This window comes from Pempheris klunzingeri, chromosome 16, assembly GCF_042242105.1.
Source record: "Pempheris klunzingeri isolate RE-2024b chromosome 16, fPemKlu1.hap1, whole genome shotgun sequence".
Lineage (NCBI taxonomy): Eukaryota > Metazoa > Chordata > Actinopteri > Acropomatiformes > Pempheridae > Pempheris > Pempheris klunzingeri.
Window position 1 is genome coordinate 5181578 of NC_092027.1, and position 26898 is coordinate 5208475.

The following is a 26898-nucleotide window of genomic DNA, read 5'->3' on the forward strand; positions in this document are numbered from 1 at the left end:
ATTATATAAAACTTTGGCTTTTTTTGACGACTCAGCACTAACCTACATGCTGTACTCTGGCTCTAGGGTGTATCGTCTCCACGAGAGGCTTGTGAACCTCCGCAGTGAGTACAACCTGCGCCTCAAGTCAGGTGTGACCCTGACTCAGATCCCCATGACTCAGATCCACACCGCCCAGGTCCTGCAGCAGGCCCCCATGAGGGTGCGGCCCGAGCTGGATGAAGTCACGCTGCGCTACATCCAAGATCTGCTGAGCTGGGTGGAGGAGAACCAGCGGCGGGTGGACGACGGCGAGTGGGGCTCCGACCTGCCCACCGTGGAGTCCCAGCTGGGCAGCCACCGTGGCCTGCACCAGTCTGTGGAGGAGTTCCGCTCCAAGATCGAGAGGGCAAAGGCTGATGAGGTACAAACAGCTAAAATGAACCACGAGGAAATATTTCAGATAGAGCGGAGAGGTATTTTATGGTTGCCTGCATACAGACTAAAGGTTGCTTGGCTGAGCTGTTTCTAATGTTTCATGTTGCCTACAGAGTCAGATCTCTCCTGCCAGTAAAGCTGCCTATCGCGACTATCTGGGAAAACTAGAGCTGCAGTACAGCAAGCTGCTGGTAAGTTACAATAAGACACTAAAAAGAAAACACAAACGACCCATAAAAAGGGCCAATGAACTGTGAACCCTGCAGAAATCCTCAATAAAGAAATTTAGATTTCAACTTAAGCACCAACTAGAGACTGAACACTAATCTACCAGCAACAGCATGGAGTTTCTATTAAGTCTAAATAGTCTAAACAGATGTAAATGCTCCTTTCTAGTCAGTTCGACTACTCGAGCACCTTTACATCACATCCTCCTTCACCCACCAACACATCATTCATACAGGAGGAATCTAAGTCTTTCACATACTGAAGCTGCTTCAGGAGCAGGTTGGGCTTCAGTGTCTTTGACATGCTGACTTGTAGGAGCCGGGGATCGAACCCCCAACCCTCTGATTGATGGACGACCCACCCCCACTATTTAGTTCCTTCTTTCTGTCCCACAAAATGCATCATAACATCTGCTTTCTTTCAGAACGCCTCTAAGGCTCGTCTGCACTGCCTGGACCAGCTTCACACCTTCGTCACTGCAGCCACCAAAGAGCTGATGTGGCTGAATGAGAAAGAGGAGGAGGAGGTCAACTACGACTGGAGTGACCGAAACACCAACATGGCTGCCAAGAAAGAAAACTACTCGGTAGAGTAACAGTGTGATGATCTAATGATTTTACCCACGGCGCTTCGTAGTGATGATGGTGGTGATGTGACTCTGGCTGTTGTTTCTGATGAGCAGGGTGTGATGAGAGAGTTGGAGCTCAGGGAGAAGAAGATGAACAGCGTCCAGGCCACAGGAGACAAACTGCTGAGGGACGGACACCCTGCCAAGAAGACCATAGAGGTGAGGCCATTTAAAATGGAGAAGGACTCACTTATTCTACTGTATTATTTCTACTGTGTTTGTTCTCCTCCTCATCATCTTTCCCTCTGCTCTCCCTCCTCAGGCCTTCACTGCAGCTCTGCAGACTCAGTGGAGTTGGATCCTCCAGCTGTGCTGCTGTGTTGAAACCCACCTTAAAGAAAACACGGCCTACTTCCAGGTATGTTTACTGACTTACACTGTGTCCAGTTAATGTGGTCAGTTTATCCATGAGTTGACTTTATTAGAGCACACTTAATATTCTTCTTTGATCACCTCACCATCAGTAAATCCGCAAGTTTATTTCTCCACCTTCTTCTTGGTCCAGTTTTTCTCTGACGTGAAGGAGGCGGAGGATAAGATCAAAAAGATGCAAGACACAATGAAGAGGAAGTACACATGCGACCGCTCCATCACAGTCACACGGCTGGAAGATCTGCTGCAGGACGCAGCTGTGGGTCTATTCATCCTTATGTTGTTTACTTAGCAAACACATCAGGACACTGTTATTATACTGTGGACATGCAGGGAAATCATACAGTATTTGTTGAGGTGCTTCAGAGCAGAGGCTGCAATAACACCAGAAAACATCATTTTCAGTATTCACTTTGAATTTTTGCAGGATGAGAAAGAGCAACTGAATGAGTTCAAAACTCACCTGGAAGGCCTGAAGCGAAGAGCCAAGACCGTCGTCCAGCTGAAACCACGTAACCCTGCAACAGCAATAAAGGGCAAACAGCCCATCCAGGCCGTCTGCGACTTCAAACAGATGGAGGTAGCTGTTCTAAATTCATTAATTCTGTTTAATATTTTAGACATACACAGGGTTGCTACATGCAAATAAAAATCACAGAAGTAATTCATTTCTTAAATTTAGTTTAATACAATTATAGTTGCCAAACCCAACAGTAACTTAATGAAGCATGAATGAGCTTCCATGTTTGTGTCTCCAGATCACCGTCCACAGAGGAGACGAGTGCGCCCTGTTGAACAACTCGCAGCCCTACAAGTGGAGGGTGCTGAATGATAAAGGCAGCGAAGCGCATGTGCCGTCCATCTGCTTCCTGGTTCCACCCACCAATAAGGACGCTGTGAACAGTGTTGCCGGGTGAGCCGAGAGTCGCCTCAGGTTTTCTTCTAACAATTAAAATCCAAATTCTCAAGCGCTAATCTTCACTCAACCTTCCTCAGACTGGACGGAAACCTCCAGAGGCTGCAGACGATGTGGCAGATGATGTTTGTGGACATGAAGAGCCTGCTGTCCTGGCAGTACCTGATGAGAGACATCCACATCATCAACAGCTGGAACATCAGCATGGTAACAACACAATGCATTAAAGAAACAAACAAATACACTAACAGTGCCTTTAAGTCCCCGAAGCACAATGACATATTGTATTAATGTTTTTACAATAGACAGGAGGGAGATACTTTATGTACATTAAAGCCAGAGAACTTTTGTGAAGCATGTATTTGTTATTTTAGATTTGTGTGTGCATATAAGTATGAATGGTGAATAAAGACAGAGTATAAAGTTTATGCATGCGCTGATTTGAGTTTTTTTTATAATTATATTATATAATATATTTGCTTTATCTGGTTTATTCTCTCCTCTTGCTGGTGGATAAGTCAGCCAATAATGACTTTTGAAAGGCTTTTTTTTATAATGACTAGAGTTTTTGATTTTGACTGATTCTTCACTACAGCTAGAGAAAATACTTCCTGTGCTTTACACTCTACATGATTATATACTGTAAATCATCTATCTAAAATAAAGGCACATCTTTGTGTTGAACTAGTATTTTCACACCATTTCTAATAACCATGTTCCTGCCCCTCCTTCTTCTGCACCCCTGTAGTTTAAGACCCTGACCGTAGAGGAGTACCGGCTGGCACTGAGGAACCTTGAGCTACACTACCAGGACTTCCTGAGAGACAGCCAGGATTCCCAGATGTTCGGGGCCGAGGACCGCATGCAGGTGGAGTCCAGCTACAACAAGGCCAACCAGCACTACAACACAATGGTCAGCTCTGCAGAACAAGGTGTGTACTGTTTGGGAGCTATATTTAATGAACCACTGTGGGTTCTTTCATCATCCAAACGTGGTCCGAAACCTTCTGACATTTTGTTTTCTCATTGAATCATTGTTCAGACATTTGTGTTGAAATCCTGTCATGGTCATCTGTGTGTAAGTTGATTGTTGGGTTCATGTTACAGGCTATGTGCCGCCCAGAGCAGGTAAGGTGCTTCAGTTACAGCGCCAGATGTGCAGTAGGAGCTTCTGATTGGCTGAACAGGACTGTGTGTGTGTGTGTGTGTGTGTGTGTGTGTGCACCGAGGGCTGTTGTGCTGTCATGTCTCATTTCACTCATTAACTCAATCAGCTTCATCATCCTCACTGATTTTGATATCACCCCCCCTAACTTCACTCATTGCTGCATTCTTGTCTGTGAGCATGGGTTTCACAGCAGCTGATTTCTAATCTTTATCGCTAAATGACTATGAATAAATGAATAAATTGAATTAATGAATCAATAAACCACTATGATGCATAAAAAGGAACCAATCAAGCATGAAGAAGTAAATTTATTGTGTACAATGTGACATAGATCTATAGATCATACACAGTAATTGTACAAATGCTCTTGTTTTCCAAAGTATTTCAAGTACTTTTGACAAATTTTGGATTTTATGGGCAACAGTCAAAAACCATGAAACAATTATTCTCTAGAATGTTAAATAACGGTTGAATAATACTGTACCTTTAGGAGTATGATTTTATTTATGCAGTTGTTTGATTGGTCTAACATACGAAGCACATTCTGACTTTGACTAACAACCGTCTTGTTTATCCAGAGTTTGTGTTCTCTGCAAACTAATAAAATCTAGCACCCGTTTTTCAATCCAACCAGGAGAGCAAGACGAGTCTTTGTGCAAGACTTACCTGACAAGGATCAAGGACCTTCGTCTGAAACTGGAGGGCTGCGAGAATCGAACGGTGACACGCCTCCGCCAGCCTGTGGACAAGGAGCCGCTGAAAGCCTGCGCTCTAAAGACCACAGAGCAAATGGTAACAACACGAGAGGGAAAGACTGAGACTTAGATATAAACTCAAAGTCAGGTGCAGAAGGAAGGGGAACCACTTAACATTAAACAGAGTTCCTTCTGAGAGTCATGAATGTAGTCATGGAGCGTGTTAGGTATCCTGTTACTTCTCACACTGACTCCATTTGATTTCACTGCCAACTCAAAGGTAGCGTGTGCGTATTATTATTATTAATAGTTCACTAAACCATCTCTCTTGCTTCTGATGACAGAAAGTCCAGTCGGAGTTGGAGGGCTTAAAGAAAGACTTGAGCTCGATCACTGAGCAGACGGAGGAGGTTCTAGCGTCTCCTCAGCAGTCCAGCTCCGCCCCGATGCTGCGCTCCGAACTGGACATCACGCTGAAGAAGATGGACCACGTCTACGGCCTCTCCTCCGTCTACCTGGACAAGTGAGGCCTCGCTGCTCTCTGAGCACTGATGGGTGTCCAGCTGTCGTTGTGCTTTTTATAAAGTGTTGATCTGTTGATTTCAGGCTGAAGACCATCGATGTTGTGATCAGAAACACTAAAGATGCAGAAGACACGCTGAAGAATTACGAGACTCGTCTGCGTGATGTTAACAAAGTGCCAGCTGAAGAGAAGGAGGTGGAGGACCATCGTAGCCAGCTGAAGGTATTTCCTCTTTTTGGACTTGTGTTAAGAATTCATTCATATCTACAATCAATGTCCATGTTTAGTTTTATATTTCTGCACTGCTTTAATGTTACGGTGACCACGTCGTTCTTTTGTCTGACAGTCAATGAAAACTGAAGCAGAGGCCGACCAGGTGGTATTTGACCGCCTGCAGGACGAGCTGAGGAGGGCAACAGCCATCAACGACAAGATGACGAGGATCCACAGCGAGCGCGACGCCGACCTGGAGCATTACCGTCAGCTGGTCACCAGCCTCCTGGAGCGCTGGCAGGCTGTGTTCGCTCAGATGGACCTGAGGCAGCGGGAGCTCGACCTCCTCGGCCGCCACATGAAGTCCTACCGCGGAAGCTACGAGTGGCTCATCCGCTGGCTTGGAGAGGCGAGGCAGAGGCAGGAGAAAGTTCAGGCCGTGCCTATCAGTGACAGCAAGGCTCTCAAGGAGCAGCTGGCAGAGGAGAAGGTACAGAACAAGCCGTGTGGGGTAGAGCGCCCTCTGGTGGTCACGCTGATTCAGTAAGAGTGCACTGAATCGAGCTTTTTTCACAGCAGACGTTTTGACTTGTCAAAGCAGGAAAAGCACTGGTGGGACTGATAACGTTAATGATGGCTGCATTCCATTTAGGTTAGGCAGTTCCAGGGCTCTGGTGCTCATTGGCACGGCTTACTGGGACATTTAATGGAATAGAGCCATGTTCATGTTATTATTTTCACCTGTGCTGTTCCTGCAATGACAAGTCAAACAGTCAGTTGTGAAAAGGGTCAGTTCTCATGAAAACAGGCTTTCGGTATCATATTTGATTACTGATTAACTGTTGTGTGATGTGTCTACATTAATGACAATAAGAGTAACACAGTGAAATATTGTCTCTTCTACTATTTGTGTTTACATTTACAGAAACTCCTGGAAGAGATTGAGCAAAACAAAGACAAGATTGAAAATTGCCAGAAAAATGCAAAGGCTTACATTGATTCAGTCAAGGTAGGTGCTGACATCAGCTTTACAACTAAACAAAGTGCATTTTCTGGCTTGATTTAAGAGCGTTTTCTTCTTTTTTCTGTAGGATTACGAGCTCCAGATTTTGACTTACAAAGCCCTCCAGGATCCCATTGCGTCTCCTTTAAAGAAAGCCAAAATGGAGTGTGCGTCTGATGATATTATTCAAGAGGTAGGGCAAAGATGTGCACATACGTCCAGTTTGGGTGTTATGGTTGAACGTGACTGCTATTTGTTTTACCATTACTGTGATCACTCATCAAAAAAAAACATTAAACTTCATCCTGGGAGCTAAAAGTATCGTAAAGAATGTGAGAAAAGTGTTTCTAAAGTCATTTATATACAATGCTGTGTGCCGCTGTATTTATTACAGTACGTTACTCTGAGAACCCGCTACAGTGAGCTGATGACTCTCACCAGCCAGTACATTAAGTTCATCCTGGAAACACAGCGCCGCCTGGAGGATGACGAGGTAATTACACTCAAACTCTGAAGATGTGCAGCTGCAGGTTTCTGACAAAAACCCACTAACACAAACGATGCCTCCTTTACCTGACTGATGTATGGGAAATCATTTGTCATCAGATACTCCAAAATGTTGGCACTCAATTTCTGATCCTTTTACTCAGAGTCCAGATCTGTTTAGAGTGACAGGACAGCGTACAGTGGTGAAGCAAACTGTTTCATCCGATGTTTCAGCACATCACATCCCCACTACAGTATATGTCTCTCATTCTACACTGTGTACTTAGTCAATTCATGCCACATAGTTTGTACGTATGACGCTGATTTGGCTGCAGGTGTCAGCCCTGAAGTCAGTCACATTCTCCAACTGCTTAAGTGCTTCCTTAAAAACGTTTGATTTAGTATTTGCTTCTTTATTTCCTCTTGAAATCACCCACACTTGTGATTTGAAGGCTTCAGTTTGGCCACCTGCCTTCTCAGATATCTTATTTTTCAATCTACCTTGCCTTTACTTTCCCCCTTTTCTTCTTTTCTAACTTGCTATTGTGTTTGATCCTTTTGACCTGCTCGCCAGTGCTTTGTCATGGTGAATATTAAGCTCACGCTTAAGAGATGAATTAACCTCAAAGCACCAGGTATTTAAAAAAAGACCCTCTCAGTTCACGCCATTCGTCTCTACATCAGACCCTTGTGTGTAGCGAAGGGAAGGTTCAGGATTTTTTGGAGACCTTTCATAATTGAGCTTGTGTCTTTGATTCTTTGAGCAGCTGGCATCAGCTTCCTGTCAGCGTGTTTTAATTCGCTAGTGTAAATGTAACATTTCAATGTAATGTACAAGCAATTATATCCACAATATTTCTATTGTCTTAATATAATAATGTGACGTAAAAGCACTTTTTTTGGAGAACTTATTGGGATCTGTGGTAATACTGTTCAGAGCAACTAATGGAGACAAAGAACAACGAAAAGCAACAAAATCTCTCACTTTAAAATCTAGAAATTGGAAAATGCTGAGAATTTTTTCAATAATTGAAAAAAATCAACTGAAATTATTAATTGACTATCAAAATAGTTGCTGTCTGTTGATCGACTAATCATTTAATGGACTGCTTGCTCCAGCTTTAATGCCGTTTATTTTCTTTGCTGATTTGCACTAGCAAATAAATACAGGAGGCTGATATACCAGAAATAACTGCGTCCTAAACCAGAGCTCCATTAGAGCTCCATGTGACAGGTTTCTAAAGATCTGGATCTTCCTTTTAGGTGTCAATCACAACGTATCGCCCATTCTCACTAAAGAGTAAAGCTCATGTCTGGATGTTTGACCATTTATCTATCTAGTTAGTGAACTTTGATCTTGGATTTTTGTCTCGTCACCTACATTTTAATCCAAGCTTACTTTGCGTTCTGTGTGACATCAAATCATGCTGTGTTTGCTGCATCACTATGCTATTCTTCATAGTGAGGGTGTTCTGGTCAAATCTGACTTCCATATAATCATTTTTATTTGGGCTGCTTCTTAACTTCTTTGCGAGGTCTTCAGTAGCTTTCCCGCTGAGCTCCGTACTTTTTTGCATGCTGATAATTATTTATTCCCTTTATGCCTATTTCTTCTCAATCACTTTACACATTTTACAAAAAGCTGATTTATTTTGAGAATGTAAAAACTGAGGGGAGAAAATACAAAAACAGTGACTGAATTATGCAACAATGATCTTTTAGAAAACTAAATATTAAATATTTTAGTGGAAACACAGCAGAAGCAACACACTTGTCACACCTTGAGTTTTCCTGTATTACTACTTCATACAGGTAATGTTCTGTTAGTTAGTAACAAGCCTACAATATACAGATGTGTGCATTGTGACCAGGCTTTATTACACACATTATATATAAGTATAGACACTGAATAATTAAAATACCTCAACTGCATGAAAGCAAAGTGTAGTGCCGTGCTGTGTTGTGAAGTTAAGTGTCATTCTGTGTGCCATACATGAAATAAACATGACGAGCATTTCCCAATACAGGTTTTTCCTTCTAGTTAAAACAGCTGTCTATTTGTTGTAGACAATTAGCTATAACATATTCTCATGTATTTACATTTTAATGTACCTACATGTTGTATAACTACTTTTAATATTGAAGTTTTTTTTGTAGTCTAACACCTTTAACAATCTCTCAATTCCCTTTACTCCCCCTGTGCTTCTACTAATACAGAAAGCTTCTGAAAAACTTAAAGAAGAGGAGAGGAAAAGAATGGCAGAGATACAAGCTGAGTTAGATAAGCAGAAACAGTTGGCTGAGGCTCATGCTAAATCAGTGGCCAAAGCAGAACAAGAAGCCCAGGTACTGAAGCTGAAGATGACAGAAGAAGCCAGCAAGAGACAAGATGTTGCAGTGGATGCTGAGAAGCAGAAGCAAAATATACAGCAGGAGCTGCATCATCTGAAGAGTCTGTCTGAGCAGGAGATCAAATCCAAGAATCAGCAGCTGGAAGAGTCACTAGTCTATCGCAACAGAATTGAGGAAGAAATCCACTTAATCAGAATCCAGTTAGAGACGACAATAAAACAGAAGTCCACAGCTGAGGGCGAGTTGCAGACGCTCAGAGACAAGGCTGCTGAGGCCGAGAAGCTCAGGAAAACTGCACAGGATGAGGCAGAAAGGCTTCGTAAACAGGTGACTGAAGAGACTCAGAAAAAGAAAAATGCAGAAGATGAGTTGAAACGCAAATCTGAGGCAGAAAAGGAGGCTTCCAAGCAGAAGCAGAAGGCACTGGATGACCTACAGAAATTCAAAATGCAAGCTGAGGAGGCAGAGAGGTGCATGAAACAGGCTGAGGAGGAGAAACTGAGGCAGATCAAGGTGGTCGAGGAGGTGGCGCAAAAGTCTGCTGCCACAGCATTGCAAACCAAGGCCATGTCCTTCAACGAAAAGGCAACCAAACTGGAGGAATCCCTTAAGAAAGAGCAGGGCACTGTCCTCCAGCTGCAGGGGGAAGCCGACAAACTCAGGAAACAACAGGTGGAAGCTAACAAAGCCAGGGAGCAGGCAGAGAAGGAGCTTGAAACATGGAGACAGAAAGCAAATGAGGCTCTCCGCTTGAGGCTACAAGCTGAGGAGGAAGCTCAAAAGAAGAGTCAGGCTCAAGAGGAAGCAGAGAGGCAGAAACTTGAAGCTGAGCGTGATACCAAGAAAAGGGCTAAAGCAGAAGATGCTGCTCTTAAACAGAAAGAGAATGCAGAGAAAGAGTTGGAAAAACAGAAGGAATTTGCAGAGCAAGTTGCCAAGCAAAAGCTGACTGCAGAGCAGGAGTGCATTCGACTAAAGGCTGACTTTGAACATGCCGAACAGCAGAGGGGCCTCTTGGATAACGAGCTCAAGCGCCTAAAAAATGAAGTGAATGCTGCTGAAAACCAGAGGAAGCAACTGGAAGACGAGTTGGCTAAAGTCCGAAGTGAAATGGATGCTCTTCTACAGATGAAGATTCAAGCTGAGAAGCAGACGCTGTCGAACACAGAGAAGAGCAAGCAGCTCCTAGAGTCTGAAGTGCTGAAAATGAAACAGCTTGCTGAGGAAGCAACTAGACTGAGATCAGTTGCTGAAGAGGCGAAGAAGCAGAGGCAGATTGCAGAGGATGAGGCCGCTCGGCAGAGAGCTGAGGCTGAAAAAATACTCAAAGAAAAACTGGCCGCCATCAACGAGGCAACCCGTCAGAAGACTGAAGCTGAAATTGCTCTGAAAGCTAAAGAAGCTGAAAATGAAAGACTGAAAAGAAAAGCTGAGGATGAAGCTTATCAGAGAAAGCTGTTGGAGGATCAAGCTGCTCAGCATAAACAAGACATACAAGAGAAAATCACACTCCTGAAGAGCTCATCTGATTCTGAGTTAGTGAGACAAAAAACAATTGTGGAGGAAACTCTGAGGCAAAAGAAGGTGGTTGAAGAAGAAATTCACATCATTAAGATCAACTTTGAGAGGGCATCGAAAGACAAGTCGGATTTGGAGGTAGAGTTGAAGAAACTGAAGGGCATTGCAGAAGAGACACAGAAGAGCAAACTCAAGGCTGAGAAGGAGGCTGAGAAACTGAAAAAGCTTGCTGCAGAGGAGGAGAAGAAAAGGAAAGAATCTGAGGAGAAAGTGAAGAGGATCGCTGCAGCAGAAGAGGAGGCTGCTCGGCAGTGCAAAGCTGCTCAGGAGGAAGTTGAGCGGCTCAAAAAGAAAGCTGCCGAAGCAAATAAAGAGAAAGACAAGGCTGCGAAAGAGGCAGAGAGGCAGGTCATTCTGGCCAAAGATGCCGCACAGAAATGTAGTGCCGCGGAGCAGAAAGCCCAAGATGTTCTCAGCAAGAATAAAGAAGACATTCTCTCTCAGGAAAAGATGAAAGAAGAGTTTGAAAATGCTAAGAAACTCGCACAAGCAGCTGAGAAAGCCAAAGAGAAAGCCGAGAAAGAGGCTGCCCTGCTCCGTCAAAAAGCAGAGGAGGCTGAAAAACAGAAAAAGGCTGCAGAGGACGAAGCTGTGAAACAAGCCAAAGCTCAGAAAGATGCAGAGAGACTGAGGAAAGAAGCACAGGAAGAGGCCTCCAAGCGAGCGGCCGCCGAGGCAGCAGCTCTGAAGCAGAAAAAGCAGGCTGACACGGAGATGGCCAAGCACAAAAAAGAAGCAGAACAAGCACTTAAACAGAAGTCTCAGGTTGAGAAAGAACTTTCAGTGGTTAAACTGCAGCTGGATAAAACTGATAAGCAGAAAGCCGTGTTGGATGAGGAGCTTCAGCGAGTTAAAGGTGAAGTAAATGATGCCGTCAAGCAAAAGGCACAGGTGGAAGACGAACTGTCCAAAGTTAAGATCCAGATGGATGAGCTCCTGAAATTCAAGCTTAAGATTGAGGAAGAAAACCGGCGCCTGATGAAGAAAGACAAAGACAATACTCAGAAGTTACTCGCAGAAGAAGCAGAGAAAATGAAGAAGCTGGCGGAGGAAGCTGCCAGACTTAGTGTGGAAGCTGAGGAAGCCGCCAGACAGAGACAGATCGCTGAGTCTGACTTGGCTGAACAGAGGGCGCTTGCAGAGAAAATGTTAAAGGAGAAAATGCAGGCCATCCAAGAGGCTACAAAACTGAAAGCTGAGGCAGCGGAGCTCCAGAAACAGAAGAACCAGGCACAGGAAAAGGCCAAAAAACTACTAGAGGACAAACAACAGATCCAGCAGCGCCTTGATAAGGAGACAGAGGACTTCCAAAAGTCATTAGAGGCTGAACGAAAGAGGCAGCTCGAAGTTTCAGCTGAAGCAGAGAAACTGAAACTGAGGGTGAAAGAGCTCAGTGATGCTCAGGCAACAGCTGAGAAGGAGGCTAAGAAATTCAAGAAACAAGCGGACGAAGCAAAACTGCGTCTTCAAGAGACAGAAAAACAAACCACAGAAACTGTCGTACAGAAGTTGGAGACACAGAGGTTACAGAGCACCAGAGAGGCCGGAGACTTGAAAGAAGCCATTGCTGCCCTTGAAAAAGAGAAGGAGAAACTGAAAAAAGAGGCAGAGGAGCTTCAGAAAAAATCGAAAGAGGTATTTTGACATGAATTAACATTGTCAGTCATCGTACACAACCCTTGTTATTAACATAATCCTGTTAGACACACTAACTACAGTATTTGTTGAAACACATGCAACATTTCATGTAAATTGCAGAGACTTAAAGTAACATCCAGCAATTTATATGAATGTGTTTCAAAACAGAGTGCAAAGTTTAAAAAAAAAAGGTCTGTATTAAAACACTAAGACTTTTGGGCAAATACTCTCATTTGCTGTCTTGCCCGGAGTTGGATCAAGAAAGATATCACTCTCGTGTCTGTATGCAAAATATGAAAACAGCCAGCCTGGTGCTGTCCAATTCAGGTCAGTACAGGTGTTCACAGGTATGTAACTTATTCTAGAAGCATTTTTTGTTATATTTGTCGAAATTCTCATGACAGACAGACAGTAATAAATAAATCAAATTGTTTGGCACAAAAAAAAAAAAAGGATATCTGTGACTGTCACAGACCTGTAATAAGCCTGTCCAATCATTTGATTTAGCATGAATGAAATGACTGGGCGGGCTTATAACACGTTGAATGTCATGGCTGTGTGTGAACCTGTGCACTCGGTGCGCATTGACTTGTTAGACTTATTGCTAAAGTTAGCAAGCTAGTTGCACAATAATGGCAGAAAAAGTACAGAGGATCAGTAAATGACTGCTGTGAGTGACCCAACTTGAAGCACACACACACTGAGCTGAAGAATGACAAAAAAGCTGCGGCTCTCATGACAGACTGTTGTTTAGTGACGCTTTAATCCGAGTGAGCAGTAACTCTGAGCTAAAGGTAACGTTATGTTCATGACAGTTTGTGTTTGTATGACTGACATTCAACAGAGTTGTTGATTTGTTGGACTAGAAAAGCTCAGCTGCAGAGCCGCTGTGATGCCAATCTTCTGATGTCTATCATGGACTCATCTCCAGCAGTAATCAGCCCGTGTGTGTTCATGTGTTGTGGGGGAGTAGCTTGGAAGGGAGGGATGGGATTTCTTCATTTGGATAATCAAGCCACAATCTAGCCTACTTTACACTTGTTTCTCCAATGTTACAGACCTCCAATGTTACAGACCCTGTAAAGAACGAGATAATGTGTTAATTAGTGAGGTTAGAGGTGCTGATTGGTGAATTTTGTTACCCAGAGAGAGGCCAGGCTTCTGGCTGTAGCTGCTTAAAGTGTGCGGACATGAGATCGATTTTCTTATCTAACTCTCGGCAAGAAAGCGTATTCCCAAAATTGTTGAACTATTACTTTAAATATTTCTTTACATGCAATGATTGAGTGATGTTTCGTTGACATATTTCTGATTTTGTTATCTTCTTTTTTCCAAACAGATGGTAAATGCGCAACAAGAACAAATTGAGCAACAGAAGGCCATTCTTCAGCAGTCCTTCTTCACAGAGAAGGAACTTTTGTTGAAAAGAGAAAAGGCTGTTGAAGCTGAGAAAAATAAGCTTCAGAAACAGTTTGAGGATGAAGTGAACAAGGCCAAAGCTCTCAAAGATGAGCAAGAGCGTCAGCGGAAGCTCATGGAAGAGGAGAAGAATAAACTTAAGGCCATTATGGATGAAGCTGTAAAGAAACAAAAGGAGGCTGAAGCAGAGATGCAGAGCAAGCAGAAAGAAATGGAAGTGATTGAAAAGAAAAGGCTTGAACAAGAAAAACTCCTGGCAGAGGAAAACAAAAAGCTCAGAGAGAAACTCCAGAGTCTTGAGACTGCCTCCAAACAGGGAGCATCCAAAACGAAGGAAATTGAAGTGCAAACTGATAAGGTTCCTGAGGAGCAGTTAGTTGCCATGACAATGGTGGGAACAACAAAGAAAGTTTTCAATGGCTCTGTTGAAGTGGACGGTGCGAAGAAAGACGGAGAATCACCTTTGGCATTTGATGGAATTAGAGAGAAAGTTCCTGCTGAAAGGCTTCATGACATTGGTGTCCTGAACAAAAAAGAATTTGACAAATTGAAAAAGGGCAAAGCCTCTGTGCAAGACCTAGCAAAGACTGATAAAGTTAAATCATGTCTCAAGGGACAGAACTCTGTTGGAGGTGTCTTGACTCCATCCAAAGAGAAAATGAGTGTCTATCAGGCTATGACAGAGAACAAGATCACTCCCAACACTGCCGCAATGCTCCTGGAAGCTCAAGCAGCTTCAGGTTACATCGTAGATCCAGTGAAGAATAAACTCCTCTCTGTAGACAAGGCTGTTAAAGATGAGTTAATAGGCCCTGAGCTCCATGACAAGATGCTCTCTGCAGAGCGAGCAGCCACTGGCTTCAGAGATCCCTATACTGGAGCCAAAATCTCTCTCTTTGAGGCCATGAAAAAGGGACTTATTGAAAAGGAGCAAGCCACCAAATTCTTAGATGTACAGCTTGCAACTGGTGGCATCATTGACCCCATCAATAGTCACAGAGTGCCACTTCAGACCGCCTACAAGCAGGGTCAGTTTGATGCAGACATGAACAAGAAGCTCAGTGATCCCAGTGATGATTGCAAATTATTCATTGACCCCAGCACTCAGGAACAACTCACTTACAAACAGCTACTGGAGAAATGCATCAAAGATGCAGAGACGGGACTGCTGATCTTACCAGTAACAGAGCAAGCTGCTCAAAGTAAGAGAACATTCACAGATCAGGAGACGAAAGAAATGCTCAGTAAATCAAATGTTAATGTGCCTTTTGGAAAATTCAAAGGCAAAACTGTCACCATTTGGGAAGTCATAAATTCAGAGTATTTCACTGAAGAGCAAAGAAGAGAATTGATTCGCCAGTACAAAACAGGAAAGATCACAGTAGAGAAGATTATTAAAATTGTCATCACTGTTGTGGAAGACAAGGAGAAGAATAATGAAAATGTCTTTAATGGTTTGAGGGCTCCAGTCTCCACAAGTGAACTGTTGGAGACAAAGATTATAAACAAAGATTTGTTCAACCAGTTGAGTACTGGCAAGATTACGGTTAAAGAAATCTCTGAGATGGAGCCCGTGAAGAAAGCACTACAAGGAACACCGAGCATTGCTGGACTGTTGAATGAACCAACCAAGGAGAAAATGCCTTTCTATCAAGCTATGAAGAAGGAATTACTCTCACCAGAAACTGCAATGAACCTTCTTGAAGCTCAAGCAGCGACTGGGTTTATAATCGATCCTGTCAAAAATGAGAGGGTCCCTGTTGATGAAGCTGTTAAATCGGGTCTTGTGGGACCAGAACTGCATGAACGACTTCTGTCAGCAGAGAGAGCCGTCAGCGGCTACAATGATCCATACACAGGAAAGAAGGTGTCTCTGTTTGAAGCCATGACCAAGGGCCTTATAAAGAAAGACCATGGCATCCGTCTGCTTGAGGCACAACTCTCAACAGGTGGAATTATTGACCCTGTTAAAAGCTATCGCATCCCACATGAGGTTGCCTGCAAGCGTGGCTATTTTGATGAGGATATCAGCAAGATCTTGAACAAAAACACTGAGGAAACAAAGGTCTTTTATGATCCTAACTCGCAAGAGGATTCAACCTATGCTCAGCTCATGAATAAATGTGTCCCAGACAAAGAGACTGGACTCCCATTGCTTCCTCTGTCAAAGAAAGCTGCAAAGCCAAAAGAAGAGAAACAGATTACAGAGGCTAAAACAAAAGAGACTTTGAACCAGAAAACTATGGAGCTGGAGTATGGCCCTTTCAAAGGAAGAAAAGTCACAATTTGGGAGATCATACACTCTGAATATATCACTGAGGAGCAAAGGATACAGCTCATTCGGCAGTACCGAATGGGACAGGTGACAATTGAGAAGCTGATAAAGATTGTGATAACAATGGTTGACGAAAAAGAGGACAAAACACAGGAAGAGGCCTGTTTTGAGGGCCTTAGAGCACCAGTCACTGCCGAGTCTTTGCTTGATTCAAACATCATCGATAAGGCCACATTTGACCAACTCAAGCAGGGTAAAAAGACACCTAAAGAAGTTAGTGAAACGGATAATGTCCGCAAATACTTGCAGGGCACAGACAGCATTAATGGCATCACTATGGGGGATACAAATGAGAAGTTAACCATATATCAAGCAATGAAAAAGAATGTTTTGCAACAAAACACTGGGCTTGCGCTACTTGAGGCCCAAGCTGCAACTGGTTTCATAACTGACCCAGTCAAAAATCTGAAATACTCTGTGGATGATGCTGTAAAAGATGGAGTTGTTGGCCCAGAGCTGCATGAGAAACTTCTGTCAGCTGAGAAAGCAGTGACGGGATACAAAGATCCATATACAGGCAATAAAATTTCTCTATTCCAAGCCATGAAGAAAGAGCTCGTTCTGAGGGAGCACGCTATTCCTCTCCTAGAGGCCCAGTTCGCTACAGGGGGGATCATTGATCCAGTCAGCAGTCATCGTGTTCCCAGTGATGTGGCCTTTCAGCGAGGCTATTTGAGCAAGCAAATGTCCAAGTCCTTCAATGAACCCTCAGGTGACGTTAAAGGCTTCACCAATCCCAACACCAATGAAAGTGTTACTTACAAGCAGTTGGTAGAGAAATGTGTAAGAGATCCCAGCACTGGTCTGTGCTACCTGCCTCTGTCAAAGGTCGAAGCTCCTGCTCCCACTGAGAAATCGTATCAATACACAGAAGAGCAAGCTCAAACAGATCTAGCAAACACTCAAATTGAGATCCCTCATAAGAGCTTTGCAGGAAAGAGCATGACTATTTGGGAGGTCATGAACTCAAATATGCTTCCAGAAGAGGACAGACGCCGCCTCATGGAGCAGTATCGCTCAGGGCAAATAACAAAGGATAGAATGCTAATCATCATCATTGAAATCGTTGAACAAAGGGAGTCTCTAAAGACAGAGCAGAGCATGTCATGTGACGTAATCAGAAGGAGAATTACTATTGAGGAGCTATACAGTGCTCGAATTATTGACTTGCACACATACAACCTCTTGAAACAAGAAAAGATGACTATTCGTGAGGTAATGGAAATGCCGTCAGTAAAACAGTACCTCTTTGGTACTGGTTGCATTGCTGGAATCATGTCAGACAGTCCTCCAAAGATCAGCATTTACCAGGCTATGAAGAGCGGAAAGATTAAGCCTGAAGTTGCTTTGAATCTCCTCGAGGCCCAAGCAGCAACAGGATTCATGATTGATCCAGTGAAAGATGAACTTCTCACAGTTGATGAAGCTGTACGCAAGGGGCTCGTGGGCCCTGAACTTCATGACAAACTTCTCTCTGCTGAGAGAGCAGTTACCGGGTACAAGGACCCATACACCGGGAAGGTGATTTCTCTCTTCCAGGCAATGAAAAAAGACCTTGTTCTTGAAGATTATGCCCTGAGGCTTTTGGAGGCCCAGAATGCCACTGGTGGACTAATGGACCCAGAGTACTACTTCCACCTCCCCACAGACGTTGCCATGCAGCGTGGATACATCAACAAGGAGACACTTGACAGAATATCTGAACCCACTGGGGATGTGCGAGGTTACACTGATCCAACAGCAGATGAAAAACTGTCCTACGGCCAACTACTGAAAAGATGCAGAGTTGATAAAGAAAGTGGTTTGCGGCTACTTTCACTGGCAGATAGAAGACTTCTCTTCAAGGGTCTCAGAAAGCAAATCACTGTGGAGGAGCTACTTCGTTCACAGATCATCAACCAAAAAACATACAACGAACTCACCGAGGGTACCATTACAGTGGAGGAGGTCAGCAGAGACGTGAAAAAATACCTCGAGGGTACCAGCTGTATTGCTGGTGTGTATGTAGAATCCAGCAAAGACCGCCTGTCTATTTACCAAGCAATGAAGAAAAACATGATCAGACCAGGGACTGCCTTTGAGCTCCTTGAGGCTCAAGCTGCCACAGGATATGTCATAGATCCCATTAAAAACCTGAAACTAAATGTCACTGAAGCTGTTAAGATGGGTGTTGTTGGCCCAGAGTTTAAAGATAAACTCCACTCAGCTGAACGAGCTGTCACAGGCTACAAAGATCCTTATTCTGGCAAGATCATCTCACTCTTCCAGGCTATGAAAAAGGGCCTCATTCTGAAAGACCACGGCATTCGTCTGCTAGAGGCTCAAATTGCTACTGGTGGAATCATTGATCCACAGGAGAGCCATCGCCTGCCCGTCGAAACTGCGTACGAACGTGGTCTCTTTGATGAGGAAATGAATGAAATCCTCACTGACCCATCTGATGACACAAAGGGCTTCTTTGACCCAAACACTGAGGAAAATCTCACCTATCTGCAGCTGATGGAAAGGTGTATGACAGACCCAGAAACAGGCCTCGCTCTGCTGCTGCTTAAAGAAAAGAAGCGTGAGAGGAAGACGTCATCCAAGTCTTCTGTTCGCAAACGCAGGGTTGTCATCGTCGACCCTGAGACAGGCAAAGAGATGTCTGTGTACGAGGCATACCAGAAAGGACTCATTGACCACCAGACGTATCTTGAGCTTGCAGAGCAGGAGTGTGAATGGGAGGAAGTCACCATCACCTCATCTGACGGTGTTGTGAAATCCATAATCACTGACAGAAGGTCTGGTCGGCAGTATGACATTGATGACGCAATCTCAAGGGGCCTGATTGACAAGTCGGCTTTGGATCAGTACCGTGCAGGAACTCTGTCCATCACAGAGTTTGCAGATATGCTGTCTGGAAACATGAGCGGCGTCAGGTCACGTTCATCCTCCTTTGGCTCCTCTTCCTCTTACCCCATGAGCCCAATACCTTCTATAAAAACACCAGCAACCACATGGAACGACCCAACAGAGGAAACTGGCCCTGTGGCCGGAATCTTAGACACAGAAACACTGGAGAAGGTGTCCATCACAGAGGCCATACACAGAAACCTTTTGGACAATATAACAGGTCAAAGGCTTCTGGAAGCTCAGGCCTGCACAGGAGGTATTATCGACCCAAACACTGGAGAGAAATTCTCTGTCACAGATGCAATGAACAAAGGGCTTGTGGATAAAATCATGGTGGACCGCATCACTCTTGCCCAGAAGGCGTGCAATGGATTTGAGGATCCCAGAACCAAAACCAAAATGTCAGCAGCCCAAGCTCTAAAGAAAGGCTGGCTGTACTACGAGGCCGGGCAGCGATTCCTCGAGGTCCAGTATCTCACTGGTGGATTAATTGAACCAGATGCCACCAGCAGGGTCTCCATAGATGAGGCTGTGAAGAAGGGCACCTTGGATGCACGCACTGCGCAGAAGTTACGAGATGTCAGTGCATACTCAAAATACCTCACATGCCCTAAAACCAAGCTTAAAATCTCTTACAAGGATGCCATGGAAAGAAGCATGATAGAGGAGGGGAGTGGTCTGCGACTACTTGAAGCATCATCTCAATCAAGCAAAGGCCTCTACAGTCCCTATAGCATAAGCGGCTCAGGCTCCGCCACTGGGTCGCGGTCTGGCTCAAGATCTGGTTCCAGGTCAGGCTCCAGAAGGGGCAGCTTTGATGCCACGGGTTCAAGTTTCACGACAACCTTCTCTTCCTCCTCCTACAGTTCACCGAGCTATGGCCGCCGATACTGATAAGTTTGAAAGTAAAGGAGTGATTTTCTAAGGGAAGGATACACTACAAAACCACAGTGTTCACCAGATGCCTAATCCTCAGTTGAATAAAGACTTTCTTTATTCTGCTCTGCATGTGGCTGTTATAGGACTTTGCATATTTAATTTTATACAAGTTGGATTATTTTGTCTGTTGTATATTTTACATTTACTTTATGTTTGTGCTATCTTACAAGACTTCACAATTACCGTACTGTAAGCAGCATTTGTGAGAGCTGTTTATTATTTCCAATATCTACCACAAAAGTTTAAAGTGTTTATGAATTTTATTTTTGGTTTTTAAAGTTTAAAATTATAAGCATTTACTGTTCCACAGATAATATTTACAATATTATGTGCGTGACACTATAACCGAAACTGTCCATTACCATTAGCCTGATTGTTGAGGAGAACCAAAATTAGTGTAAAACAAAACTTTCTGTTCATGTGTATATTTCTGAATGTTTTGAATATATATATATAAAAAAAAATAGATAATACAGAAAGATAAATGCCACTCTGCAGAGCAGAATAAGGAGTCTCCCGAAGATGAATAAACACTAAGACTGTCTGCTTTAAGAACGCCAAGCTTCAAGATCTTTTCTCTCCTGGCCTAAACTGCCACATATACTCTGCCAATATCTGCTCCATTCCCAGCTGTCTGTCATAACACACCTGGAGTTACACCTGGAGTAGCCTATTATCAACATTAACACAATTCGCAAGTTGTGGATTTAACACATCCAACCTCAAGACCAACACAATCAAGTCCCTGCCCTTCTTGACAGTTTCACAAGGTACGAAGAGTTACATCTAATCACTTCATCATTTTGTGGGTATGTTTGTGTCATTCAGTGTCTGTTAAGCCCAGAAGTCTAATGTTCTTGTTCAATGTTGAATCTCTTCCAGATATCGTCTTCACAGTTCATCTCGTCTCCTCGGCTCTTTGCTCAGATGTCTTCCAGAGACCAGTCGCATTAATTTGGACCGTCACTGTAATCAACGATTTTATGCAACAGTACAGAAACACACTTGCCCACATGACGTTTCATCATAGTCTTATAATGATGGACCATTTTGAAACTCGCATCTAATCTTGAACTCATTTAAAGGCCTAAGCCGTGCTTTGTAAGTGCCTGCAGAATACTCTTTAACACTTCAATGTCGAGCATTATGAGGTGGTGCAGTGGCTACACTGTAAACGTACTAATGCATGACTGAAAGAGCAATGCTACACATAACCTATGATTACTGTGTTTTCAGGTAAGCCTTTTTACAGTCCAACTATAATATGTCACAGTCTAACTTTAAAATAACAACTGTTTATTTCTGCGTCATAAAACCTGGTAGTCACACAGGGCTCAAATGTATGGTTTGAATGTTAAATAGATAAGATCTACATTATTTTATTTTTTTTTCCCTTCAAGTAATGTATGTACTGTATATTGATGATGATATAGAGCACTATTGCTAAAAGCCATTACATAACATTTCTTTGAGAGAGATCTTTAAGCTTCGCCACCAGATCCAGTATTTGTATTTTCCACCGCACACACTCGTTTGACTTCTCCTTTGTAAAGCAACACATTCAATCTATATCATTTTATTTTCGTACTCTATATTTTTGCTTTGCATGATTTACTAACATTTTAAAAAGGTGCAAAAACGAAAAAGATGTATCCATTAAAGCATTTGTTTTATTATCACGTTTCAAATGGTTTGAAGGATGTATTTTAATGAGGGTTAGCAGGCCTTGGTTAAAATGGTGTATTTATAATAAAATGGTGACAAGGAATTTTATTGTAACACCTTACGCTATGTAAATAAACATGGAAATGAAATGTTTTGTCTTTAGCTCATTATTTGTAATATTTACATATCAGATATTTTTGGTCCTTATGATTTTATCCGTTAATAGATTCATTTGAATTAAGATGGATTACCATGGACAAACGTATAGAATTACTTAGTAGAGCTATAATTATTGTGGGGGGGAAGGTATAATTATTTAGTAATCAATCAGAACTGTCTTATAGTGAGGATTTTGCATGTTTGAATATCTGCCTGATGTTACAGTGAACAGGATGGATGGTTTTGAAAATCAGCAGGCGACTGACATCTAGTGGTCACTTAAGTAGAAATAACAGTACCACAATGTGAAAATACTCCATGACAAGTAGTAGTACTTGTAAAAGTACGTGTGATTATATTCCAGCTATGTAACTGCTTATGCTTTAGTGTGTAAACGGCTATTTAACCTTAAAGCTGTTGAACGTGATGATAATTTTAATTTATACTGTACTAAAGTACTGTTAAGGTATGCAATATATTTAGTTTTAAACTTTTAGATTTAGTTTTTGTGTAAAATCTTAATCTGCAAAGTAACTACCTGTGAAACAAACACGGTTAATATGGAAATTGGAACATTAGACTTAGATGAATAAACTGCTTCCCTGACACCACTGTTGTAGATAACCTACAGTCACTGGGCCTGAACTACAAGTGGTACTAGTTAGAGGCCAGTTATAGTTAGTTAGAGGCCAGTTATAGTTAGTTAGAGGCCAGTTCTAGTTAGTTAGAGGCCATATTACCTTACAGATGCATTTTACACACATAATACAGCAGCTCTGACTTTGTGTCACAGTATGCTGAGTCTGACCATCTGCCCAGTGATCATCCTGGAGACTCTCATTGGTCTCTACGGTCTGTGGCCATGAGCCAATACAGTCAGTCACATTTTCCCACACCTGCAAATGATACATTCTATCCAAAGTTCAGATCAGGTCACAAGACCCTTCAAATCAGAGAAGGGTCCATCTTCTCTGACCACCACCGAGGAGCCATCAGTGGAATGACAGCATGTCTCTGTCTAAACAGCAGCTGTCTGTAGAGGAGCCACCGCGGCAGCCGAAGTGCACCCGCTGCCGCCACCATGGGATCATCGTCCCGCAGAAGGGCCACGTCAAGTTCTGCCCTTTTCTCACGTGCGACTGCTGGAAGTGTTACCTCATCACCCAGAGGACTCGGATCACGGCCCTCCAGCGCGACCTGAAGAGGGGCAAAAGTAAGGAGCAGCGACCCGGCGGCGGCAAGCCAGCGGCTGACGGGGGGGCGTGTAGCGCCTCGGACGCGGATGGGGGCGCTCGTCCGTCGGCCACAGGTGGACCGATGCGGCCCCCGGCAGGAGGGGCCCTGGAGCGGGCAGACACCACCGCCTCGAGCCCCCCGGAGCCCCGGAGCAGACCTGCCGCGGGAGGAGACGGTGTGGCCGGTTTGGACGACAGAAAAACGCTGCCCTTCGCTTCCAACGATACTTTTAACACTTTTAGTAAGTTATGTTGTTACTGTGTTTAATATGTCGACCTGCCTCCAAGTCAGCAAACTGTTCCTGCACATAAACATTTAGGTTTAGCTGAGTAGTTGTGACTTAACAAACCTGTTTAGAAAACAGAAGAGTTAAAGTCCACTAAAACATCATGGCTACATGAAACAGAAGAGTAGAACTGAACGTGTTTGGGTATTTTTTTAGCTACTTTTAACATTAATAATTAGCTTGAAACAGACGAGATAACGTCGTTAACAGAACGTGAGATCAGTTTTATTCCACTTTATTTAAAACAAAACATTCGAACTGTCGAACGCTCGGTGGCGCTGACGTCATCAACGGGCGGCAACGGAACGCCCGCTGATTGGTCGAACGGTTCGGTGGCGCGAAATAGGAGTTTGTTTTTGTTTGTTTTTAATTTAGAAACTACTGTGATTATCAATAAGTCACACTGAGACACTTTCAGTACATCTAAAGCTTTTATAGTAAAAAGGACGAGTGATTGATCTGTCCAATAACAGATAATATTTATAGAACAGCTCATGCAGCTCTGTGTGAAAACAGATATTATAATAACATGAATGATATTTATAAAAAACATCATCTTTAAGAGGTTCATAAATATGTAATATTAAAATATAATTAAATGTTTTAGGTCTGAAATAATGTATTGAATAACTGATAATGAATCAGCACCTATAATGAGTAGCAGTTTGTCATTTTTCAAATATAAATACTACATAGGTTTTTGCTCCTGCTGATTTTCTTGGTGATATAGTTGGTTACATTTTCTCTGGGTTTTTGACTGTTGGACTGTCAAAACAATCCTTTTTTTGATGGTATTTTGTCACTTTTTTCATTTCATACACAAAAATAATTGGCAAATTAATAAACATTCAAAGCAACCATCAGTTACAGCCACTGTAATTATTAATTACCTTGAGTTATGGTGTGACTGTGAATGGATGGACCTCTTTGCTCATCCTAAATCAGTCTGATCAGATGTACCTTATAATGTCTTACCTTTCCTTCCAGACGTCCCTCACTTTGGCCCGACCGCTCCGCTGCATCATGTTCACTTTCCGTTCAGGATGTCAGGTCACTACCCCGGCGGCTACGCACCGTTTCCAAACGCCCTCTTCAACATGCCATGGTTGCCGCCCGTGCCTGCTGGGCTTTACAGCGGTGGCCTCTGTGGACCGCTAATGTTCTCCCACTACGAGTCGGGTGCTGTGCTTTACCCACCTCCGTCCGAGCCTGGACCTCCTGCTGTAAGTGGCTGTTCTCTTCATATCCTGTGGGCCAGATGCATCGAAAATACATCATCAAAATGTCATTCTCTCGTTTGTTTGATGTGTCAGGATTGCAGAGAGCCACCGTCCACCCCCCTCACGCCCCAAGCCCTGGCAGGAGACCCAGATGCAGCACCCACATCAATCGATCAGTTGTAAATCAGCGGTAACTATTAATAAATCAGCAGTGCAGCACACTTGTGTTCAGTCCACTTACATAACAGTTGGCATGTCATTTCTTGTTGGCACTGAGTTTGTTTATAAGGACGATAAAAGCTGAATAGGTTTATCGTTCCTTATCTATTTTTTATCAAAGCATTTCTTCAATACAGTTTTTACAAAAGCAGTTGGTGCCAGTTCTTACTAACCTGTGGTGTCATGTTGTTGTAGCTAAAACAGTTTACTTTGATTCTAACAGAAGAACTATTCTTTCATGTGGTATTTCCTTCCGTTTTCTAATTAAAAAGTTAACTTCTATTTGATGAGCCAACAATTTTGCCAGTCTAGTAACTACTAGTATTAATCAACCAGTAACGTTTCATCTCTTCCACACTCGTCATTGCTAACGTTGAAATGAAGATATTTTAAACTGTGTTGAATAGCCAGTGCTTTTTGGTCTATTGACAGGTTTGAGCTTCACCCCAATTAAAAAAGTGAGGCCCTTTTAAAGGATGAATTTGGTGGGTTTGCACAATTTTAAAGGGGTTTTCACCTTCTAAGCATATAATCCATTAAGATTACAATAAATTACAATTCTTTAGTCCATTCATTCATCATCTCCTTGAAATACCTCAGTTACATCATTGTTAATGTGCCAATTTAATGTCATTTTAAGGTAAAATAATAAAGGATATGGTTTGTTGTTTCATCCCCATCATCTTCTTTATTTCCCCCTTGTTGCTTCCATCTTCTCTCTTTCACCCACATCAAAAAGGGGCAATTCTGGGATTAATAACCATCATTTTAACACGTGTCTTGTGATTTCAGTGAAGCTCACCCTCTGATGCTAATGCTAATGCTCAGATGTACACTTCTGTTTGATGTCCACACGGAGGAGCAGACACACTTTCAGTTCCCGTCCCAAATTCTTCCACTGCCAAGACCTTTGCTGGTTCATTAGTCTCAGATTGTGTAACTCCTCCTCTGGGTTTCTACACTGTTTTTGTGTTTGTTCAAGGCACTGGGGCACTGCGAGAGGGAGGAATAACCCAAATGTCCCATTTGGTGCATTTACTTAAAACAGTCAACAGTTTGAAGGAAGAAACTTATCAAGCGATGTAATCACCATTGGTGGAATGTAACTAAGTACATTTACTGTGTTCAAGTAAAACTTTACTTTCATGTTTTCATTTAATGCTACTTTATACTGTTACTTCTCTGTGTCGGAGGTAAATGCACTTTTTAGTTGTTTTGTTACGTAAGACGATAAAAATGTTCAAGGCCAAAGTTACAGATTTATCTTGTGTCCCTTTGGAAACCACCTAATAAAGTAATTACAGCTACAACAGTACTGGTGCATAAACATTAACAATCTAATGATAAAATATCCAATAATCTGTATCAGTCACAGGGCTACTTGTCTGCAGAAAAATACTTTTACTTTTGATAGTTAAAGTTCCTTTAGCTGATTATACTTCTGTACTTTCACTAAAGTGGGATTTTGAATGCAGGACTTTTTAGCAGCGGTGGAGCACATGAGAGTTTACATTGTTGTATCGCTGCTTTTACTCTATAAGGATCTCAGTACTTCTTTCACCGCTGGTAATCACATTAAAGCTAAATGTAGACGCAGAGCAGGTGATAGTACAGAGAACCACAGTACGTAACAATGACCCTGTGCTGCTGTTTATTTGTCACTAACATGTTGGAGCGTTATGAAGGACTTCAGGAGGAGGCGAACAGTGCAACACCGCACCCTCATCCTCTTCATGCTGGTGTGATTTTCATTAGACCGATTCATGTTGGCATCAGCAACTTGAGGGACTTAACTGAGCTGCCAAGAGGTGAAGCATGTGTGTGTCTACGCTTGTGTACACTTTTGTTTTTCTCTTAATTCCTGTTTTTTTTTTTTTTACCACAATCGAGACATCTATGCTGGGTTTACCAGACACCCTCATAACTTTCAGAAGGACTGTCAGTCTGAATCATGACATATGCAGGTATTTGGTCTACAGCAAAAGTATTGAACAAACCAAAAGTTAGGAATAATGGTGGTGCTACATGACAGTTCAGGAAAACTTTCATGTTTCATGTCAGGACGGACTTTTAACTTGAAAATTCACATAGAAAAAGGTCACATCTGGGTAACAGATTTCCTCACATAGTTTCTAAGATTGTTCAAACTAAATTTTGGAGGACAAGGAGAAGCCAAATCAGTCAGCACAGACTAAATACAGCAGGTCAACACTGGTGTTTGTACGACTGTGCATCAGAGTTGAACGCTGCTAACACTGAAGCAGGTGATGAAAGCATCAACGCCACACCCGCCTTGGCGCCGAGTACAACT

The 26898-nt window shown here is 42.8% G+C and overlaps 2 protein-coding genes across 2 annotated transcripts in view; both read left to right on the forward strand.

The window, feature by feature from the left end:
- pleca (plectin a) overlaps positions 1-21616 on the forward strand; it is a 44703-nt gene extending 23087 nt beyond the window's left edge. Inside the window, exons 14-34 of the mRNA XM_070845996.1 lie at positions 67-403; positions 531-608; positions 1070-1231; positions 1328-1432; positions 1536-1631; positions 1779-1904; positions 2073-2225; positions 2404-2558; positions 2642-2768; positions 3310-3493; positions 3669-3689; positions 4364-4521; positions 4769-4947; positions 5031-5169; positions 5294-5650; positions 6086-6169; positions 6252-6356; positions 6558-6656; positions 8867-12214; positions 13557-20572; positions 20685-21616. Of these exons, the coding sequence (XP_070702097.1) occupies positions 67-403; positions 531-608; positions 1070-1231; positions 1328-1432; positions 1536-1631; positions 1779-1904; positions 2073-2225; positions 2404-2558; positions 2642-2768; positions 3310-3493; positions 3669-3689; positions 4364-4521; positions 4769-4947; positions 5031-5169; positions 5294-5650; positions 6086-6169; positions 6252-6356; positions 6558-6656; positions 8867-12214; positions 13557-19757 (12214 nt within the window). The 3' untranslated portion in view covers positions 19758-20572; positions 20685-21616. The remainder of the gene's footprint in view (positions 1-66; positions 404-530; positions 609-1069; positions 1232-1327; positions 1433-1535; positions 1632-1778; positions 1905-2072; positions 2226-2403; positions 2559-2641; positions 2769-3309; positions 3494-3668; positions 3690-4363; positions 4522-4768; positions 4948-5030; positions 5170-5293; positions 5651-6085; positions 6170-6251; positions 6357-6557; positions 6657-8866; positions 12215-13556; positions 20573-20684) is intronic.
- Positions 21617-22634: 1018 nt separating this feature from the next.
- Positions 22635-24551, forward strand: LOC139215809 (doublesex- and mab-3-related transcription factor 1-like). The gene is made up of 3 exons (XM_070846841.1): positions 22635-23037; positions 24136-24371; positions 24462-24551. The coding sequence occupies exons 1-3, from the start codon at positions 22635-22637 to the stop codon at positions 24549-24551; spliced, it is 729 nt and encodes a 242-aa protein (XP_070702942.1).
- Positions 24552-26898: the final 2347 nt, after the last annotated feature.